Here is a 19,486-nt window from a genome sequence, read left to right as displayed (position 1 = left end):
GAGTCCCAACACAACCTAACATGACCGAGACAGGTCTAGATGAAACACTGAGAACATAACACGAGAACCAAATCCACACTTTTGACCGAATGAAGCCTTTACTTTTCATTGCCCAGTGCATTCATAATACTCAATAGCTGACAGCTGCCTGGAGATTGGCTCACTTCAAAATTAATGTTCTGTCATCATTTACTCATTCCAAACCTTTGACTTTCTTTCTTCTGTAAAACGTGTCTCAGTGTTTTTTATCCTTCAATGGAAGTCAATGGGTTCCAATGTTGTTTCGATCCCGATGCTCCACAAAACATCTTCTTTTAAGTTCTGCAGAAGAGAGGTCTGGAACAACACAAGGGTGTATATATTTTTAAGAGTGAAATTCCTTGGTGCAATAAAGCAGGAAATTATCACAAATTACTTAAAAAAAAATAAGAACAGTTAGCCACATGGCAGGCTCATTCCTCCATGCACATGAACACATTTAATCTAACATACATACTGCTCAACAGCTTCTGCAGTCTCGTGTAAACATGGCTGAAACCTCAGTGTTTGTTTTAATTCAACTTCAGAGAACATGCTTTAGATTTGAGTTGTGATGTTGAGTTTGTTAGGGTCAATTCGACAGAAACAGACCTTAAGAATGCACACATAAAAACTGTTTTAACAGTAGCACAGCAAAAGTAGACAGCGGATAACATCAAAATAGGTATAATTGAATATATGTCATAACTGTTGTTCCTCATACAAACAAATCAGATGTACACAGCAAACATCAGACAAATTATGCTAGTAAGGCTACACATTGCTACATTTTCCTTCAAGCCAAGTTTTACATTTGACGTATTGAGAATTAGCCAGGTATCTTCAATATGTGCAAGGCATTTTGAAACATTACGCTAGTAGACGGAGAGTCTGGAGACAAGTGACTGTCATTGAATCATTGACTCGACTGATTAATTCAAAACCACTGATTCGTTCAAGAACAAAAAAAAAGTGATCTGCTGAATTCAGAGCTGCATATAGCATAATACTCTTAATACTTCTGCCAAAGGGCAAACATAGTAAGAGTAGTATGCAAGTATGTGGTTCTGAATTGTTTCTAAACGAATCAGTGGTTTTGAATAAATCAGTCAATGATTCAATGGCACTTGATTCGATCATGCATGACAGTAAATCCCGAATTGGCTTCATTTAGAACTATTTTTGCTGATGGAGAAAGATGAATATACTCCAAAATTGTAAGTTACTCAATATTAACTTGTTTATTGAACTGTTATATTAAAGCAATATCACATTCACTAACATGCTGATCCACTGCGAACCAAATAAACGCATATGCTTTCGTCCAAATTCTGTCTTGATGGAGAAAATGGTCATTTAACTGTTTCGAAGACAGAGAGATCATTCATTAGTATTCCATCCGAAGGTAGATCCTATAATTGTTTGCTTCATAGAATGTTGTAGCCAGTTACCAGTGAAATATGAAGGAAATGTCACTAAGAAATGGATATACCAAACTGCATCCGCATAAACTGCACACTCCCGCATCAAGTTACAACATTTGACTTACCGTACCTTTTAATCCACAGCAAAATAAATCTACCATACCCTCCCACATCTCTGAAGCTGAAAGTCTTTAGCAATGAAATCGGTGTGAATCAGGAGAAGTTGATTAATATGTTTTCCTTGGGCTGAACTGTCCAATCTGCTGTTATTTAATGCTAGTCATCAGTAATCAGTTCTGTCACTTGGCTTCACTTAAAACCCCATTACTCCTCAGTGCAGGTCTCTGAAGCCTAGTTTAACAATTTTCCACTCATGCTTTTATTGTCTGTACAAGAGAAGATTGACAGTGACACCTCACACAGATCTGTATGATGAGAAAAATATGAAGAGGGACTGTTCGTAATCTAGAAGTTTACAAACAGCTGTTAATAACAGGAGCCCATGACGGAGAGAAAGTTAGGGATGATGATGATGATGATAATAGATTCAAAAGTTGTCAAGGCAAACTCCATGTTGGACTACAGAGGAAATGTTCAGTTCTGTACAGTATGTTTACATAGTACATTAAAGTATTTAAAAAGAAAACCTCAATGCAACTCTTTGAAAGAGGCAGAAAAAAGAAAACTGAAGAAAAGTGGCACAGCAAAGTGGGTTAATAATCCCCTGTGCTAACAGCTCTGGTCTCATGGTTTGTTATTCGTCCTTGAACAATCTGTAGAGAAGCCACATCTCAAACACATGTGGAGCCAAAGTAAACTGTCCGGGGACAACCATTCCTCGCCAGGCCTGAACTTATAGTGTGTGTTTTGAACCACATCCCAAACGAGGAATGTGAGCATTTTAACTACTTTAGCTTAGCACCTCATGAAATTCTCTCTCATGTCGACCATTAATAAAGAGCTAAATTTAGCTATTCAAAAGGTGAGAAATCTATAGGTGTTGAATTTATCTTGAAAAACAGAGACAGGAGACTCATTTTAAGATGGCAAAGCAATCCCTAAAGCAGTCCCAATTTGAGATGTTTCATTGAGCATTATCTTCAGTAGGCTCAGAGTTTTTATTAGTGTCATAGTGTCATTTAAATAAACTCTCAAATATCCCGTGATGTTCAGATGAGCGAGGGTGGTCTATGTCCTGTTCCTCTTTCCAGCTGAACGACGGGATGCCTCACAGATTGTGGAAAACAGGTGAAGGCTGCAGGTGTTCAGAATGTGTTCACTACCAAACTTCGACAGTCCTGAGAAACGCTAAGTCTTTCAAAATCAACAAGTACTTTTGTACTTAATACCTAAGAGGAACATCATCCTTCTTATATTTGAAAAGGTCCAACAAAAATGGACCTTAAGGCCCGAATTATATGAGTGATGGAAGGATGGTTGGCACAAGACATTCCCAGCATTTTAATGGTTTGGTTTGGGCATTTTATGGTTTGGTTCGAGACTTTCCCACACTTTGGAAAGCCAGTCAGTGTTCAATCTTAAACAGAGAAGAACGTTTTCAAGCTAAAAGCACGAGATGTTCTCTGTTAAACTCCGATGGGCATTATTTTCCATTATTAGACATGAAAATGTACTTGTTGTAATTGCATTAAAATAAATATATACTTATGCTTTTGAAAATGAATTATTTGCTGGTTTCAGAAGTGGCAATAATTGTGTATATATGCTCGCATTCAATAAATGAGCAGTCACAAAAGTGTTAAGACTAGTTGCTATTCCTATGTGAAATGTATCTCCAATATATATATATATATATATATATATATATATATATATATATATATATATATATATATATATATATATATATATATATATATATGATATAAAATAGTAAATTATCCACTGACCGAAAATTTGCCAAGAGATGATAAAGAGAAGAGAAAGCCTTTTATTTACTTCCATCTCTTTCTTAGATTTAATTGAAGTTTAGATTACCATTTTTATATTGCAGTTCTTAAAGATTTAGGGTAAGTTGCTCCATTTTATTTACTTAAATATTTATGTCCACATAATCCCTACTTTATTTAAATTCAAATTTTTTTCATGTTTGGTTTTTTTGTTTGTGTGAGTGTTGAGTTTAGACCATGTACTACCATGGGATCATATTTAAATATAATGCAATCTTAGTATGTATATTTTTATGTTTGTAGTAGAACCCAGAAAAGCGAGTTCTTTTACTAAAATTACCACACCCAAAAATATGGTGAACTGCCTCCACAACACACACATACAGTATGTGGTTTCCCACAGTGTAAGAGCTGGACGTTCACAATGCCAAGGCTTTGCCAGTCGTCCAGGCATTATGTGTGTTTGGGCCATATTCATACTTGGAGAAAGCACACATCTCCTGACTCACAGTATGAAATATCCTGACATTTCAGACACACTCACATGTGTTTGTTATCCTGTGGGAAGCGCCATCCCACACAAGTGGATTTCATCCTTTCCTAAAGGCATAAATATAGAGGGATTCGAGGGCTTTACATTGTGTGTGAGTGTTTGTGCATATACACACTTCTGAATATTGTTCACAAAAACAAATCACTCTGACTGACCTTCATCTGGATGTAAACTTTTTAACAGAAAAAAGATGTACATGTTTTCCAGAAGGCAAAATAAGTTCAATTTACCCAGACCAAATAAAAAAAAAGTTTTCACCCCCAGCTCTTAATGCATCACGTTTTCTTCTGAAGCATCAGTGAATGTTAGAAACTTCTGTAGTTATAGTAATAGTTGTGCAATAGTCCCTCAATAGTTGTCAGTGTGAAAAGATGAATCTCAAAAGCATAGAGTCATTGCTGGAAAGGGTTAAAATACACAAAAGACACTTGAAAACCAAAGAATTAGAGGGAGCTGAAGGATTTTTCTGAAGAACTGCAGCAGCTGAATGGTTTAGGACAAACAAGGGACTCATCAACAACAAAAAACACAGCCGTGGATCATCCAGGTATACAGTATTGAAAACCAAGTGTTTGTCAACTTTTAAACGGAGTCATTTTTTAAAAATCTAACTGTTATATCATATTCAGGTCTATCCTAAATAAAAAAAAAACATGCATTTTGTACGATCCCTCTGATTTCGGTTAAATTAACATTTTGCAGTTCCTGAAACTGATGTTTTGACCACAACTGTCCACTCTAAAATGACTTTCTTATTCAAGTGACGTAGTGTTGCGACACATCAGAAGAGGTTATATCCATTTGCAACTTTACTGAGAGTACTCAGACAATACAGGGTCAAATATTGGCAAGGCAGGACAATGAAGATCAGGCAGAGACAGTAGTACACTGGGTAAGAGATCAGGGAAGGTAGCTAACAATCAGAGTCTAACAGAACAATCCAAGTCAGGGCAGGCGGAGAACAATCACAGAAACAAAAAACACTCCAGGGTCAGAATATAAGAAGCAAACCATGGGTATAACACTCGGAAATGATATCCAGGGCAAATCGAGACTTCACAAAGAGTCTGTGTAATGGTGTGACTTATATGTGAGTCAGTAAATGAGGTGCAGGTGTAGTTGTGTAATCAGGGCTGCGTTCAGCCCTGACAAAACGTTGCACAACGTTTTTTAAACAGAAACGGTGATGCGTTGAACACACTGTTCTGATGACGCAAGAGTTGAAACTATGGCAGCTTAGAAGGCCATTCTTTGTGTTCTTCGTGAAGAATTTTCGGAGCCATCTATTTAGCCTCACATACTGACTTTATTTGTAGTTCATACGGTTTTAATTCCCTGTATTTTCTTTCTCATTTTTAGGAAAAACACTAAATTACCATTGTTTATTTCTATACCAAATGTCATACACTTGCAATGAAGCTAAAAATATAAACAACTACATCATTATGTTGATATCCTATATTTTTACAATAAAACTTACGACAAACATGTCTTCTAATATCCTCAGTTATTGCATATACCGAGCTGCAACGAACACATTTGCACATTATTTTCCTTGAAGCCATTGTGCGAGTTCACTTTAATACCGCGTGTTTTATATACATGTTGCTGCTGATTGGACTGCAGTCCTGACACACCCACCAAACAAGAGAAAACGCATCTCAAACCCCGTTCAACACGGAAACCGTAGCAAAACGTTGCGCACCGTTTTGAACTTGAACATGCCCCAGGTGTAGTTGTGTAATCAGTCCCAGGTATGATGGGAAATGGAGTCTGAATTAGAGATTGCTAATATTCAGGGGACAGTTCCCTCTGGTGGTGCGGAGGAGGCGGTACAGAGCCTCCTCTGTAGCACATACAGTACCTTGTCGAAGGTCATTCCACTCAGTAAAACCCTTCCTTTTACAATTCAATCAAAGTCCCACCCTTTATTATCCCTTTGAATATTCTGTTTCACTTGTGAAAACTTCACATTATAAAAACTAATGCTGTTTTATGTTGACTTTAAACAGCGGCTAGATCCTTAGCAACTAGCTTAGTTCCCTCACTGGCTCCTGATCACATGCAAAGGTCAGTGCCGTGTGCTTAACATTTCAACTTTTTTATGTGTTCACATTATTCCTTTGTTAAGTTTAGGGGGCAAGAGTTTCCAATGATTTCACACATCTTAAACATCTAAGCATAGCTCTTAGTATTGACTTTAACCTCATTTTAATTTCACTCATGTTTTGACCAACCTTCACTGAACCACACAAACTGGCTGCTTTACATGCACACTATGCCACCCTCATTAACATCCGACGTTGCTTAGCAAAATGTTTTAATGATATTCATTGTTCCACCTGTCTGAGCCAAGAAACTATGGAATACTATGACTACAACCATAATCACGGGTCACACTCTATTAGCACCTGGCTCACTCTTTTTCACACACACACACACACACACACCAGATGCCCCATTTTGGGGACAATATGGAGCTGGACCCAACCCCCTGGTGTAAAGCCTGAGAAGGATGGGTACAACAGTGAATAAAAAGCAGTGCCAACCTGGAAAACAGCTTTCCATGTGCCCAACCACATACTGACTCTAAAACTAAATGTCAGATTTAAATATGCATCTCAACGCAGTATAACGCTAAGTTAAAAAGAACGGATTCATGGGAAGTTTAAACATCTTGATGATGTATTGCAAAAACATAATGTAATCTGCTTTTAAATGTTTGAGCTATTTAAAAATGTAACTAGCTATTAACATGTCAACAGTTTAACTAACTTTAACTACCTACAAACATGCCAAGAATTGAACTACTGTCAGTAGTAACTAGCTATAAACATGAATAACTAACTTTATAAATTTGCTGCCAGTTAAACTTTAATCTTTATAAATGACATTTGAATAATTTAACGAACTATAATTATAAATAATTTCAATAGCTGAAAACATTACAAATGTTAGACTTCAATAGTTATATAAAAAAGACTGCTTTTTAAGTTATCTTCCTGATGTATCCGAATTCCTTAGCATATCCAAAACCTCAGAACAACTTGATGATGTAACAGAAACTATGGACTCTCTCTTTTCTAGCACTTTAAATACAGTTGCTCCTTTACGCTTAAGAAAGGTTAAGGAAAACAGTTTGACACCATGGTATAATGAGCATACTCGCACCCTAAAGAGAGCAGCCCGAAAAATGGAGCGCAGCTGGAGGAAAACAAAACTAGAGGTATTTCGTATTGCTTGGCGGGAAAGTAGCATATCCTACAGAAAAGCATTAAAAACTGCTAGATCTGATTACTTTTCTTCTCTTTTAGAAGAAAACAAACATAACCCCAGGTATTTATTCAATACAGTGGCTAAATTAACGAAAAATAAAGCCTCAACAAGTGTTGACATTTCCCAACACCACAGCAGTAATGACTTTATGAACTACTTTACTTCTAAAATCGATACTATTAGAGATAAAATTGCAACCATTCAGCCGTCAGCTACAGTATCACATCAGACAGTGCACTATAGACCCCCTGAGGAACAGTTCCACTCATTCTCTACTATAGGAGAGGAAGAATTGTATAAACTTGTTAAATCATCTAAACCAACAACATGTATGTTAGACCCTATACCATCTAAGCTCCTAAAAGAGGTGCTTCCAGAAGTCATAGGTCCTCTTCTGACTATTATTAATTCCTCATTATCATTAGGATATGTCCCCAAAACCTTCAAACTGGCTGTTATTAAGCCTCTCATAAAAAAGCCACAACTTGACCCCAGAGAACTAGTTAATTATAGACCAATCTCGAATCTCCCTTTTCTGTCCAAGATACTAGAAAAGGTGGTATCCTCACAATTATATTCCTTCTTAGAGAAAAATGGTATATGTGAGGATTTCCAGTCAGGATTTAGACCGTATCATAGTACTGAAACTGCTCTCCTTAGAGTTACAAATGATCTGCTCTTATCATCTGATCGTGGGTGTATCTCTCTATTAGTTTTATTGGATCTTAGTGCTGCGTTTGACACAATTGACCACAACATTCTTTTGCTTAGACTTGAACACTTTGTTGGCATCAGTGGAAGTGCATTAGCATGGTTTAAATCCTACTTCTATGACCGCCATCAGTTCGTAGCAGTGAATGAAGATGTATCATATCGATCACAAGTGCAGTATGGAGTACCTCAAGGCTCAGTTCTAGGGCCGCTACTCTTCACGCTTTATATGTTACCCTTGGGAGATATCATCAGGAAACATGGTGTTAGCTTTCACTGTTATGCTGATGATACGCAGCTCTATATTTCCTCGCAGCCCGGTGAAACACACCAATTTGAAAAACTAATGGAATGCATAGTCGATATAAAAAATTGGATGACGAGTAATTTCTTACTGCTAAATTCAGAAAAAACAGAGGTGTTAATCATAGGGCCTAAAAACTCTACTTGTAATAACCTAGAACACTTTCTAAGACTTGATGGTTGCTCTGTCAATTCTTCGTCATCAGTTAGGAACCTAGGTGTGCTACTTGATCGCAATCTTTCCTTAGAAAGCCACGTTTCTAGCATTTGTAAAACTGCATTTTTCCATCTCAAAAATATATCTAAATTACGGCCTATGCTCTCAATGTCAAATGCAGAAATGTTAATCCATGCATTTATGACTTCAAGGTTAGACTATTGTAATGCTTTATTGGGTGGTTTTTCTGCACGCTTGGTAAACAAACTACAGCTAGTCCAAAATGCAGCAGCAAGAGTTCTTACTAGAACCAGGAAGTATGACCATATTAGCCCGGTCCTGTCCACACTGCACTGGCTCCCTATCAAACATCGTATAGATTTTAAAATATTGCTTATTACTTATAAAGCCCTGAATGGTTTAGCACCTCAGTATTTGAATGAGCTCCTTTTACATTATACTCCTCTACGTCCGCTACGTTCTCAAAACTCAGGCAATTTGATAATACCTAGAATATCAAAATCAACTGCGGGCGGCAGATCCTTTTCCTATTTGGCGCCTAAACTCTGGAATAACCTACCTAACATTGTTCGGGAGGCAGACACACTCTTGCAGTTTAAATCTAGATTAAAGACCCATCTCTTTAACCTGGCATACACATAACATACTAATATGCTTTTAATATCCAAATCCGTTAAAGGATTTTTAAGCTGCATTAATTAGGTAAACCGGAACCGGAAACACTTCACATAACACCGTACTTTCTACATCATTAGAAGAATGGCATCTACGCTAATATTTGTCAGTTTCTCTCTTGTTCCGAGGTCACCGTGGCCACCAGATCCAGTCTGTGTCCAGATCAGAGGGTCACTGCAGTCACCCGGATCCAGTACGTATCCAGACCAGATGGTGGATCAGCACCTAGAAAGGACCTCTACTGCCCTGAAAGACAGCGGAGACCAGGACAACTAGAGCCCAGATACAGATCCCCTGTAAAGACCTTGTCTCAGAGGAGCACCAGGGCAAGACCACAGGAAACAGATGATTCTTCTGCACAATCTGACTTTGCTGCAGCCTGGAATTGAACTACTGGTTTCGTCTGGTCAGAGGAGAACTGGCCCCCAACTGAGCCTGGTTTCTCCCAAGGTTTTTTTCTCCATTCTGTCACCGATGGAGTTTCGGTTCCTTGCCGCTGTCGCCTCTGGCTTGCTTAGTTGGGGTCACTTCATCTACAGCGATATCATTGACTTGATTGCAAATTAAAACAGACACTATTTCAACTGAACAGAGATGACATAACTGAATTCAATGATGAACTGCCTTTAACTATCATTTTGCATTATTGAGACACTGTTTTCCAAATGAATGTTGTTCAGTGCTTTGGCGCAATGTATTTTGTTTAAAGCACTATATAAATAAAGGTGATTGATTGATATAAAAAAGTAGATAGTTTAATTAACTTTAGCTATGAACAGGAAGACAGTTCAACTAACTTTAATTAGCTATAAATGTCAACAGTTTAACTAATTTATCTAGTTAACTACTTAACTAACTAACTTTAAATACTTATAAACATGTCAAGAGTTTGTAAACGTGTTGTAATTGTAGCTAGCTGTAAACACAGACTGTTTAACTATCATTAGACTATAGACATAAAGGCAGTATAACTAATTTTCACTGACCATCAATTTGTTGGCAGCTGCGTTTTAATCCTAATAAACTGACATTTTAATAATTTTCATTATCTATAAACATGTCAACAGTTTAACTAACTTAACTAGCCATAAACTTGCTGATAGTTGAACTTTAGCCATAAACATGTTAGCAGTTTAAAGAAACATTCCACTATTTTTGAAAATAGGCTCATTTTCCAACTCCACTAGAGTTAAACAGTAGAGTTTTACCATTTTTTAATCCATTCATCTGATCTCTGGGTCTGGTGGTAGCACTTTTAGCTTAGCTTAGCATAGATCATTGAATCTGATTAGACCGTTAGCATCTCGCTCAAAAATGACCAAAGAGTTTCTATATTTTTTTCTATTTAAAACTTGGCTCTTCTGCAGTTACATCGTGTACTAAGACCAATCGAAAAAATTAAAAGTTGTGATTTTCTAAGCTGATATGGTTAGGAACTATACTCTCATTCCGGCGTAATAATCAAATTCTTGTTCCGTCAGTTTTAGTACACAGTGTAACTACAGAAGAGTCAAGTTTTAAATAGAAAAAATATAGAAACTCTTTGATTATTTTTGAGTGAGATGCTAACGGTCTAATCAGATTCAATGATCTATGCTAAGCTAAAAGTGCTACAACTAGACCCAGAGATCGGCTGAATGGATTTGAAAACAGTAAAACTAAACTGTTTAACGCTAGGGGAGATGGAAAATGAGCCTATTTTCAAAAAAAGAAAAGAAAAAGAAAGTGGAGTGTTACTTTAACTAACTTAACTAGATATAAAAATAACTGACAGTTTAATCAACTTTAGCTTTAAACAAGTAAACCACTTCAAAAATTATTACTGGCTATATAATATTGTTTACAGTTGAGCTAACATGTCAAAAGTTTAACTTAACTAGTTTTTTAGTTTAATTAAATTTAACTATAAACTTATTGACAGTTCAACTAACTTAATAAGCTATAAAAAGATAAACCATTTAACTAATTTCACTAGCTATAAACATGTTGACAGTAACAGTATCTTGCTCACTATGACAGTAGTAGACATGCAAGTGAATACAGATCATAGACAAAGAGGGTTTATGCTAATATACACTATAGCGACCCTTGTGTATTTGCATTGCATTATCATTTAGTCATTTTGCAATGCAGTGGCATGTGAAATCAAGCTTGAGCAGTAAGAAACACCTGTGTGTAGAGTATTATATAGCATTATATAGTTCAGACAAAAACAAATACACTGCATAAAGTTTTGGTCAACACACGTATGCAGTCGGCGACGAGGTGAATGTTGAGATCAGTTCTCAGCACCCAGCAGATAGAGATCCCACGCCAAATACACAGTCAAAATATTTACAAGCTTTCTGCAGGCATGATTCACGCTAATGAAACTTAAAAGGCTGTGGAACCAATAAATGAATGGGTTTGTTTAAACATGCACTGATAAATATAACAACACGGGTCAAATGGTTAGCCGTAATGGAAAGGAACGGCGTAATCGCTAGTTCTATCAGGTTACAAAACAACTCTGGAGTGATCTTATATGAGGAATATATCTTCTGGGGAGGTCATGTGGTACATGAGAATATATGATGCATGAGCCAAGCCAAACTCATGTAGGGATTAACAGATTTACTGTCTTTTTTATTAGCTGTTTTTACAGTACAGCACGGGGATGGAAAGGGTGCAGTCCACACCACTGTAATGTAAAAACATCTCGATGATGTTTTCCCGATTTCAAGAGACCCTCTAAGAAAAACAGCCACACACACACACACTGCGTTCCTGCAGCTAATATCCAGATATTAACCTGCTCTAGGGGTTTTTCCAATCCGCTCGCTCTCAAGACAAACGGCCCACATGTTAACTCCAAATGCCAAGTTTGTTTTCAATTTCCAGGTTATCCTACGAGCACATAAGTTTGCTACAAAATGTTAAGCATTTCATATGAGAGGGGGAAAAAAGGGAAGAGCGAATGTGACTTAGCAGACATTTTGGCTCATAATGAAGACCAGATGGTTTACCTTCACTGGTAGCCACATTCTTGGGAGATTTGGTGGGCGTGTGATCGGTGCTGGAGCTCACATCGGAGGAGATACTGGAGCTAGCCTTGCCTGGGACAGAGGGGAAGAAGGAAATAACGTTTGTTTTTCAGATCATACTTGACTGCATGCATTCACAGTCTATATACAGTCATCTCCATCGCCCAGCTGTGCAGATTCACAGAAGGCTGGGGTGCAACGGTTCCCACTCGAAGTCAATATTATAACAAACATATGCAATAAATGCACAATTGGACATATTGGCCCAATCACTCATTCACTTGCTGAACAATTTCTGAAAGCAAGGAAACTCCTCTTGCTCTTAATCTAAAACAAGGTCTGAGGTTTCTGTGATTAAAGATTTGGAGAGGAACTCATTACTCAGTGCTCATCAGGAACGCACTGAAGCTGAGCAAAACCCTTCGGTTTACGTCTTCCTGCCAAGACAATATCCTCGACTGGAACAATAGATGGAAGAAATGACTTTAGTATCTCCAACACTGGCAGAGTCTGCAGTTTCTTTATGATCCTCCAAGACAGATTTATCTGTCATACATTAGGACATATTTGGCCACTGTGCAAGACGGCGAGCGGAGACCAATCGTGACGGCTTGTTACTTGTATTTGATGATGGTTTATTTAAGAGGTTGAATAAGTTTGGTACTTTCACATTAGTTCACATTTGTGGATTTTAAAGTTGGGTTGTTGTTGTATAAAAAAAAAGTGTGGTCATTCACAGCCTGGAACGGAGAACCAGACATAAATCAAACACACTACCACTATCCTTTAGATTATGGTTCCCCAATCGCAGGGAGAAGCCAGTGTTAAGCGCCTGACTTTTATTTTTATTGCATGAATTTCCATGTTGGTTGATGCGAGTGCTTGATGGCTATTGGTCTATCTGTGCTACGTGCACGTATTAAAAATTAGCTCTAGTGCTTTGAGTTTGTTATTTACAACAGAAAGCTAACATTAATTTAGTCTCGATCGGATTGATCAGCAGAAGTTATTAATCCACCAAGAGCGTGATGTCATTAGCTCCTGTAATGTTTGGCCAAAGTGTTTCAAACAATGGATGTGGGACTCATGACTAGCTAGTATTATGGTAGTTAAGCAGCGAGTTTTTCATGGAAAGTGCACCCCAGCTTGGCCTTTCTTGCAATTGTGTAATGTGATAAATTTCAGACTCATTTTGAGTTGACAAGACGAAACAAAACATTACAAAGTTGAGGTCCATGGAAAAGGCCTTGCTTTCTGTAGAAGAAGATTAATTTGGCACTTCTTCCTCTGTCAGGTCATAAAGTTGAACCACAAGCAGCTCCATGCAAGAGCACAGCTTCGTCCCACAAACACTGTTCGCTCTGTAAATAAGTTAGCTTTCTTCTAGCTCTTAACACACATCCATACAGGAGTAAACACACAGAAACACTCTTTTCACATGTATAAAGAGGTCATGGAGTTGCTGCAAATCGCCTTTACACACCCAAAATGTTGCCAACAAATGTCCACCCTGGAAAGCAGTTGTGTGAAGCTCTTTCAAACAAGCTGTCAGATTAGCACTGATGCATTGAATGACTGGATGAACTCTTATCGCCTCGCTGCACTGAACACACTGTAAGCAGAGCCGTGACATGCTGCAGTCACATCAGTGAGACACAACATCTGCTTCAGCTCCTATAGTGGGCAGAATGGGACTCATCCGTCAAGTGGACCCCATGTGCTTTGCACGTCTTGAATTACGACCAGATACCGACTCTGTTATTATGATGTTGCTAGGCAAAGCTTTCACAAAGCTTAAAAGTCTTCCGCTTAAACAGAATGGATGATGAAACGGTATTACTTTGTTGCTAAAAGAGACGGAGCAGCGTTCTTACTCAGAATCGAGAGCTAAAACCACAGATATTTGCTTTGGTGCTGTTTCACAGGCCATTTTCTCAACTCAGTACTGAAAAATGATGTATACAAATGTGGCCTGAAATGAATAAAGGATGATTTGAGGGTGACAGTATAGACTATGGTAAAATGGAGAGGTCAGCTCTCAGCTGTTTATTGTGGCATACACACACTTTCTTGAAAATGGGCATTCACAAGACGGGTCATTCTCTAAATGTTGATTTTAGGACTTACAAAAAGTTGGTGTTGAATTAAAGGGATTGTTCATCCAAAAACAAACCTGTTGAACACAAAAGAAGTTATTCTGAAGAATGTTCATAAACAAACAGCTGACGGTACCCATTGACTTCCATAGTATTTTTTTCCTTACTATGGAAGTCATTGGCTACCGTCAATTTTTTGATTACCAACATTCTTCAGAATATCTTCTTTTTGCTCAGCAGAAGAAAGAAACATGCAGAGGTTTGGAACAACTTGAGGAGGAGCAAATGATAAAAGAATTTCCATTTTTGGGTGGACGATACATTTAAGCAATTTTGTTCCTCCAATAAAAGCTGATGGCAAGTTTTATTATATATAAAAAAAAAAACAAAGCCATGATTTTGTGACTTGTATCAGTAATGCCGGATTCTCACATAAAATAAATGTAAGATGGTTTCAAAACAATTTGAAAATAGATAAAACAATAAATAGCTATTTTTTATATGCATATTAAGCATTATAACTGGTTTAAAGTAACCTTTAAATATATTGCATATATTATATAGGTGTAGATGAACAGAGAATTGATTTGAGATATTCTTTGCTCTCAGACGGGCTGAACTTTGACTGAACTCTGACCTGCAAAAATGACAGCTGGAAAATCCAAAAGTCTGCACTTTCTACTTAACTAGGAAGAAAAGAGCTCTGCTCGACTCTGAAAATAAATCTGAATCATTAAGCTGTCAGTCGTTTGCCATCCCAAGCACAGCCATTTCCCATCACGTAAAGGGAGAAATGACAAAAGAGATTTCCTTCGAATTTTCACAAACGGTTCATCACTCATGGCCTGAGTGGCCAGTCCATAATCCATAAGTCATACAGAGCTCTTTCCTCCGTGATGGAAATTTCAAATAGTGCTAAGTATTCCAGATGCAGACTAAAAGAGACGGACTGTCCCAAGCACACATTCCCACATTTGCCTTGATTTATACCCATTCTCTGACAATTCAGGCTCTGCATTTAAAACAGAAGATCTACCCACTGGCCACGCTTTTGTCTTCTCCAGATGTTCACTGATGGACTGGAGTGCTGTGGATTATTGTGATGCTTTTATCAGTTGTTTGGACTCTCATTCTGATGGCACCCATTCACTGCATTGCATCCACAAATGGAAAAGGTGCTGTTCTCAACAAGAGGTTGATTGAATTTATATTCAGCTTGAATTGGCATGTTGATGGTGAGGTTAAAGTTAGCTGTGAGTCACAAAATCAGACTACACAGGTGGTCACAGGAGCGTTTGAGGCTACACTATCAGCTACACAATGATCTGTTTCGCCTGTACACTTATGATCAAATCACCCAGAGCAGATGTTAGTGGCAGATGTGAACAAGGCCAGAGAGAGCTGACTGTGAGCAGTTTCACACACCCACGAGTGTCGAGTTTTACTCAGAACTGCATAAAGTACACACATCTGCACCATCATACGGAGCTCAGGACTGTTTGTAAAAATCTGCAGTTACTTCTGGGATCAGAACCGCACAAAAGCGTCTGTACCGCTAGTGGGACTATATGAAGTTACACAGACGATTACTGTTACCAAACACGTTTCCCAAATATTCCACTTATTTCCCTTTTTTTTTAATGATGGCTGACAAGCCAACTTATGGTGTATTGATAGATTGGAATTAATAAAACATATATTTCTCAATGTCTTACTCAACTCTTTTCATGTTCCTTGTTAAATAGAGCACAGTGTAGGAGTACATGCATTTATAGTCTCTTCTTCACTACAGGATATACTGTACATAATCCAGTTTGATGTTTCCCTATTGTGAACAATGAATGATTTACACCAGAATGTCCTGTTCAGAGTCATGTTATAATTACAGTATATCCTCTCTCTCATATTATTGAGGCATACTCTCTTGTTTTTGAATATTGTGTATTGTATAATTTGTAGCATTATGCTTGTTCTTAGCACAGGGATAATAATAAGGATAATAATAAGTAACTCTGTGTCTCCATGAAGAAGGAAGTCTCCGTGTGCTCCACACTTTATTAAAAAGACATCATATAAAACTCCTTTCCTGGAGATAATATGTACATTGTAGTCAAAGTTCAGTGGACCATGTGAGAACCTGATGGAAACTGACTTCATGTTCACTAAAATCTGATGAAAATATATTGCCAAAATGGTTGAGAAAAGTAAAATCAGTTGTGTGACAATGCAGTCTAGAAAGAAATCCAATTTAGACTGTAATGCAGATGCTTAATTAGCTCTCCCAACAGCTCTTTCTTTAATTCATGTCATGTAAATTGCATATCGTGATGGTCATTAGAAGGCCTTTACTCCATCGTGATATTGGGATGTTTTTAGATTGTCATCAGTTTATTTTCATTTATTCTGTCATCATTACTGTGTAATTACTGGGACCAAAGTTTCTTTTAATACCACCCATCAATGATTATAAAAGTTAATTACCTTAAAGACCTGTCATAATCCTTCCCTATATGTAATTTCATTTTTAATAAACATAGCCAGCCCTTCACCATTACCTGTCTCTAGCCCTTCTAATACCTACACTATAAATTTTTTATCATAGAGTATGAAGTAAAAGAAGATGGCAATTTAAAATAAGAGCTAACCCTAACCCTAATTTGTTGAAAGAATAATGTTTTAGCTTCAAAAACTGTAAAAGTACTAAACAGGTTCATAATTAAACTGACTTAAGACAATTTTCAGAGGAAGAAACACCGTGTTGTGTCGCATCTGTCGCGGTTTATGTAGTGGGTGTGGTCTGTCGCTTTCCAGTGGTGGTGGGCGTGGTTTAATCTCGCTGGACGCAGATACATTTGCCAGGTAACCCCGCCCCCAAAAACACGAGAAAAGAAAGCAGGCAAGCTCTTTCAATAACATGCTTCAGTGATTTGAGCTGTTTAACAGCCTCACACAGAGACAAGTGCGTGGATGGTTTCTGTGTTGACAGGTAGTAGAATATTGGATTTAAATCACGTATGTGTTTCAGTTTCATGAATTTAGCTGTGCTTTAATATGTACTATTTCTTTGTTATGTTTAACTTATATTAGATCCATTTTTTACAATAATGCGCAATCCCCCTCATCTTCAAAAAGTGCTTAATTTATTACAACTCTGTATCTTTATTTCTACTACCAAAAGTCCATGCCAGTTACTAAAAACCACCTTTTTAAATCTGACAGAAAGTGCCGTGTTTTAGTTGTTGGAGATCACGTACCTTCACTTCCACACTGTTTGCCATTGTTCGCACCCATCCTGAAGAACACATAGTCTCTCCTCACAGTCAGAATAACAAATCTAAACAGTCCGATGACACGAGCAAAGTCCCCGAGCAGAAGAAACTAGGCTTCATTTGTTCAAGTCCTCTCAGAAGAGGAGAGACGAGCATCACTGGAGAAAAGCTGCGCGGATCTGGACTCTGAGCGAAGAGAGACTCGGTCACTGTGACTGGAGGAGGACGGGATGAGGGCTGGACCAGCTTTAAAGAGACCCTCCGTTTAAAATCACACACACCCTGCATGCAGCAGTCATAAAACTGTCCCTTCTGAAGCTTACAATGTCTCGGGTATAAGAAACAATATATACAGATGATATAATGTATCAGACACCTACAGGTGCTGGTCATATTATTAGAATACCATAAAATTATTTCACTAATTCCATTCAAAAAGTGAAACTTGTATACTATAGTCACTCATATATTTCAAATGTTTATTTATTTTAATTTTGATGATTATAACTGACAACTAAGGAAAATCCCATATTCAGTATCTCAGAAAATTAGAATATAACTTAAGACCAATACAAAGAAAGGATTTTTTAGAAATCTGAAAACTGAAAAGTATGAGCATGTACAGCACTCAATATTTAGTTTTGGCTCCTTTTGCATGAATTACTGCAGTAATGTGGCATGGCATGGAGTCGATCAGTCTGTGGCACTGCTCCGGTGTTATGAGAGACCAGGTTACTCTTATAGTGGCCTTCAGCTCTTCTGCGTTCTTGGGTCTGGCATCTTCCTCATACCATGGTCCTTAAACCAGGTACTGGAAGCTTTGGCACTGTGTGCAGGTGCAGAGTCCTGTTGGAAAATGAAATCTGCATCTCCATAAAGTTGGTCAGCAGCAGGAAGCAGGAAGTGCTCTAAAACTTCCTGGTATACGGCTGCGTTGACCTTTGACCTCAGAAAACACAGTGGACCAACACCAGCAGATGACATGGCACCCCAAACCATCGCTGACTGTGGAAACTTTACACTGGAGCTCAAGCAACGAGGATTGTGTGCCTCTCCTCTCTTCCTCCAGACTCTGGGACCCTGATATCCAAAGGAAATGCTAAATTTACTTTCATCAGAGAAGATAACTGTTGACCACTCAGCAGCAGTCCAGTCATTTCTGAAGCGAGACGCTTCTGACGCTGTCTGTTGTTCAAGAGTGGCTTGACACAAGGAATGTGAAGCTGAAACTGTCTTGTATACATGTGTGTGTAGTGATTCTTGAAGCACCGACTCCAGCTGCAGTCCACTCTTTGTGAATCTCCCCCACATTTTTGAATGGGTTTTGTTTCACAATCCTCTCCAGGGTGCAGTTATCCCTATTGCTTGTACACTTTTTTTCTTCCACATCTTTTCCTTCCCTTCACCTCTCTATTAATGTGCTTGGACACAGAGCTCTGCCAGTCTCTTTTGCAATGACCTTTTGTGTCTTGTCCTCCTTGTGCAAGGTGTCAATGGTCGTCTTTTGGACAACTGTCAGGTCAGCAGTCTTCCCCATGATTGTGTAGCCTACAGAACTAGACTGAGAGACTATTTAAAGGCTTTGCAGGTGTTTTGAGTTAATTAGCTGATTAGAGTGTAGCACCAGGTGTCTTCAATATTGAACCTTTTCACAATATTCTAATTTTCTGAGATACTGAATTTGGGATTTTCCATAGTTGTCAGTTATAATCATCAAAATTAAAATAAATGCACATTTGAAATATATCAGCCTGTGTGTACTGAATTAATATAACATACAAGTTTCACTTTTTGAATGGAATTAGTGAAATCAACTTTTTGATGATATTCTAATTATATGACTGGCCCCTGTAAGTAGCACTTTAAAGTGTATGAATCAGGGTTTGGTGAAGTTAGATTTTTTTTAATAAGGTTTTCAGGATTTTTAAGAAGTAAATAAAACTTAAATAGAATGGAACACAATATGTCAATATGGTCTCAAAACATAAATGTTTTAGCAATGCATTAATTAAAAAGATGCAAATTCCAATAAATCTCCATTACTTCCTCA

At 37.8% G+C, this 19,486-nt stretch overlaps 1 protein-coding gene across 1 annotated transcript in view; it reads right to left on the bottom strand.

The window, feature by feature from the left end:
• Positions 1-17,615, bottom strand: part of si:dkey-192l18.9 (F-box/LRR-repeat protein 7) — a 30,237-nt gene extending 12,622 nt beyond the window's left edge. Inside the window, exons 1-2 of the mRNA XM_052542202.1 lie at positions 17,422-17,615; positions 12,054-12,143 (exon numbers count right to left, since the gene is read on the bottom strand). Coding sequence (XP_052398162.1) covers positions 12,054-12,143; positions 17,422-17,458 — 127 coding nt within the window. The 5' untranslated portion in view covers positions 17,459-17,615. The remainder of the gene's footprint in view (positions 1-12,053; positions 12,144-17,421) is intronic.
• Positions 17,616-19,486: the final 1,871 nt, after the last annotated feature.

This window comes from Carassius gibelio, chromosome A24, assembly GCF_023724105.1.
Source record: "Carassius gibelio isolate Cgi1373 ecotype wild population from Czech Republic chromosome A24, carGib1.2-hapl.c, whole genome shotgun sequence".
NCBI lineage: Eukaryota > Metazoa > Chordata > Actinopteri > Cypriniformes > Cyprinidae > Carassius > Carassius gibelio.
Note: the sequence above shows the minus strand (reverse complement) of the source record. Positions and strands in the feature narration are given on the sequence as shown.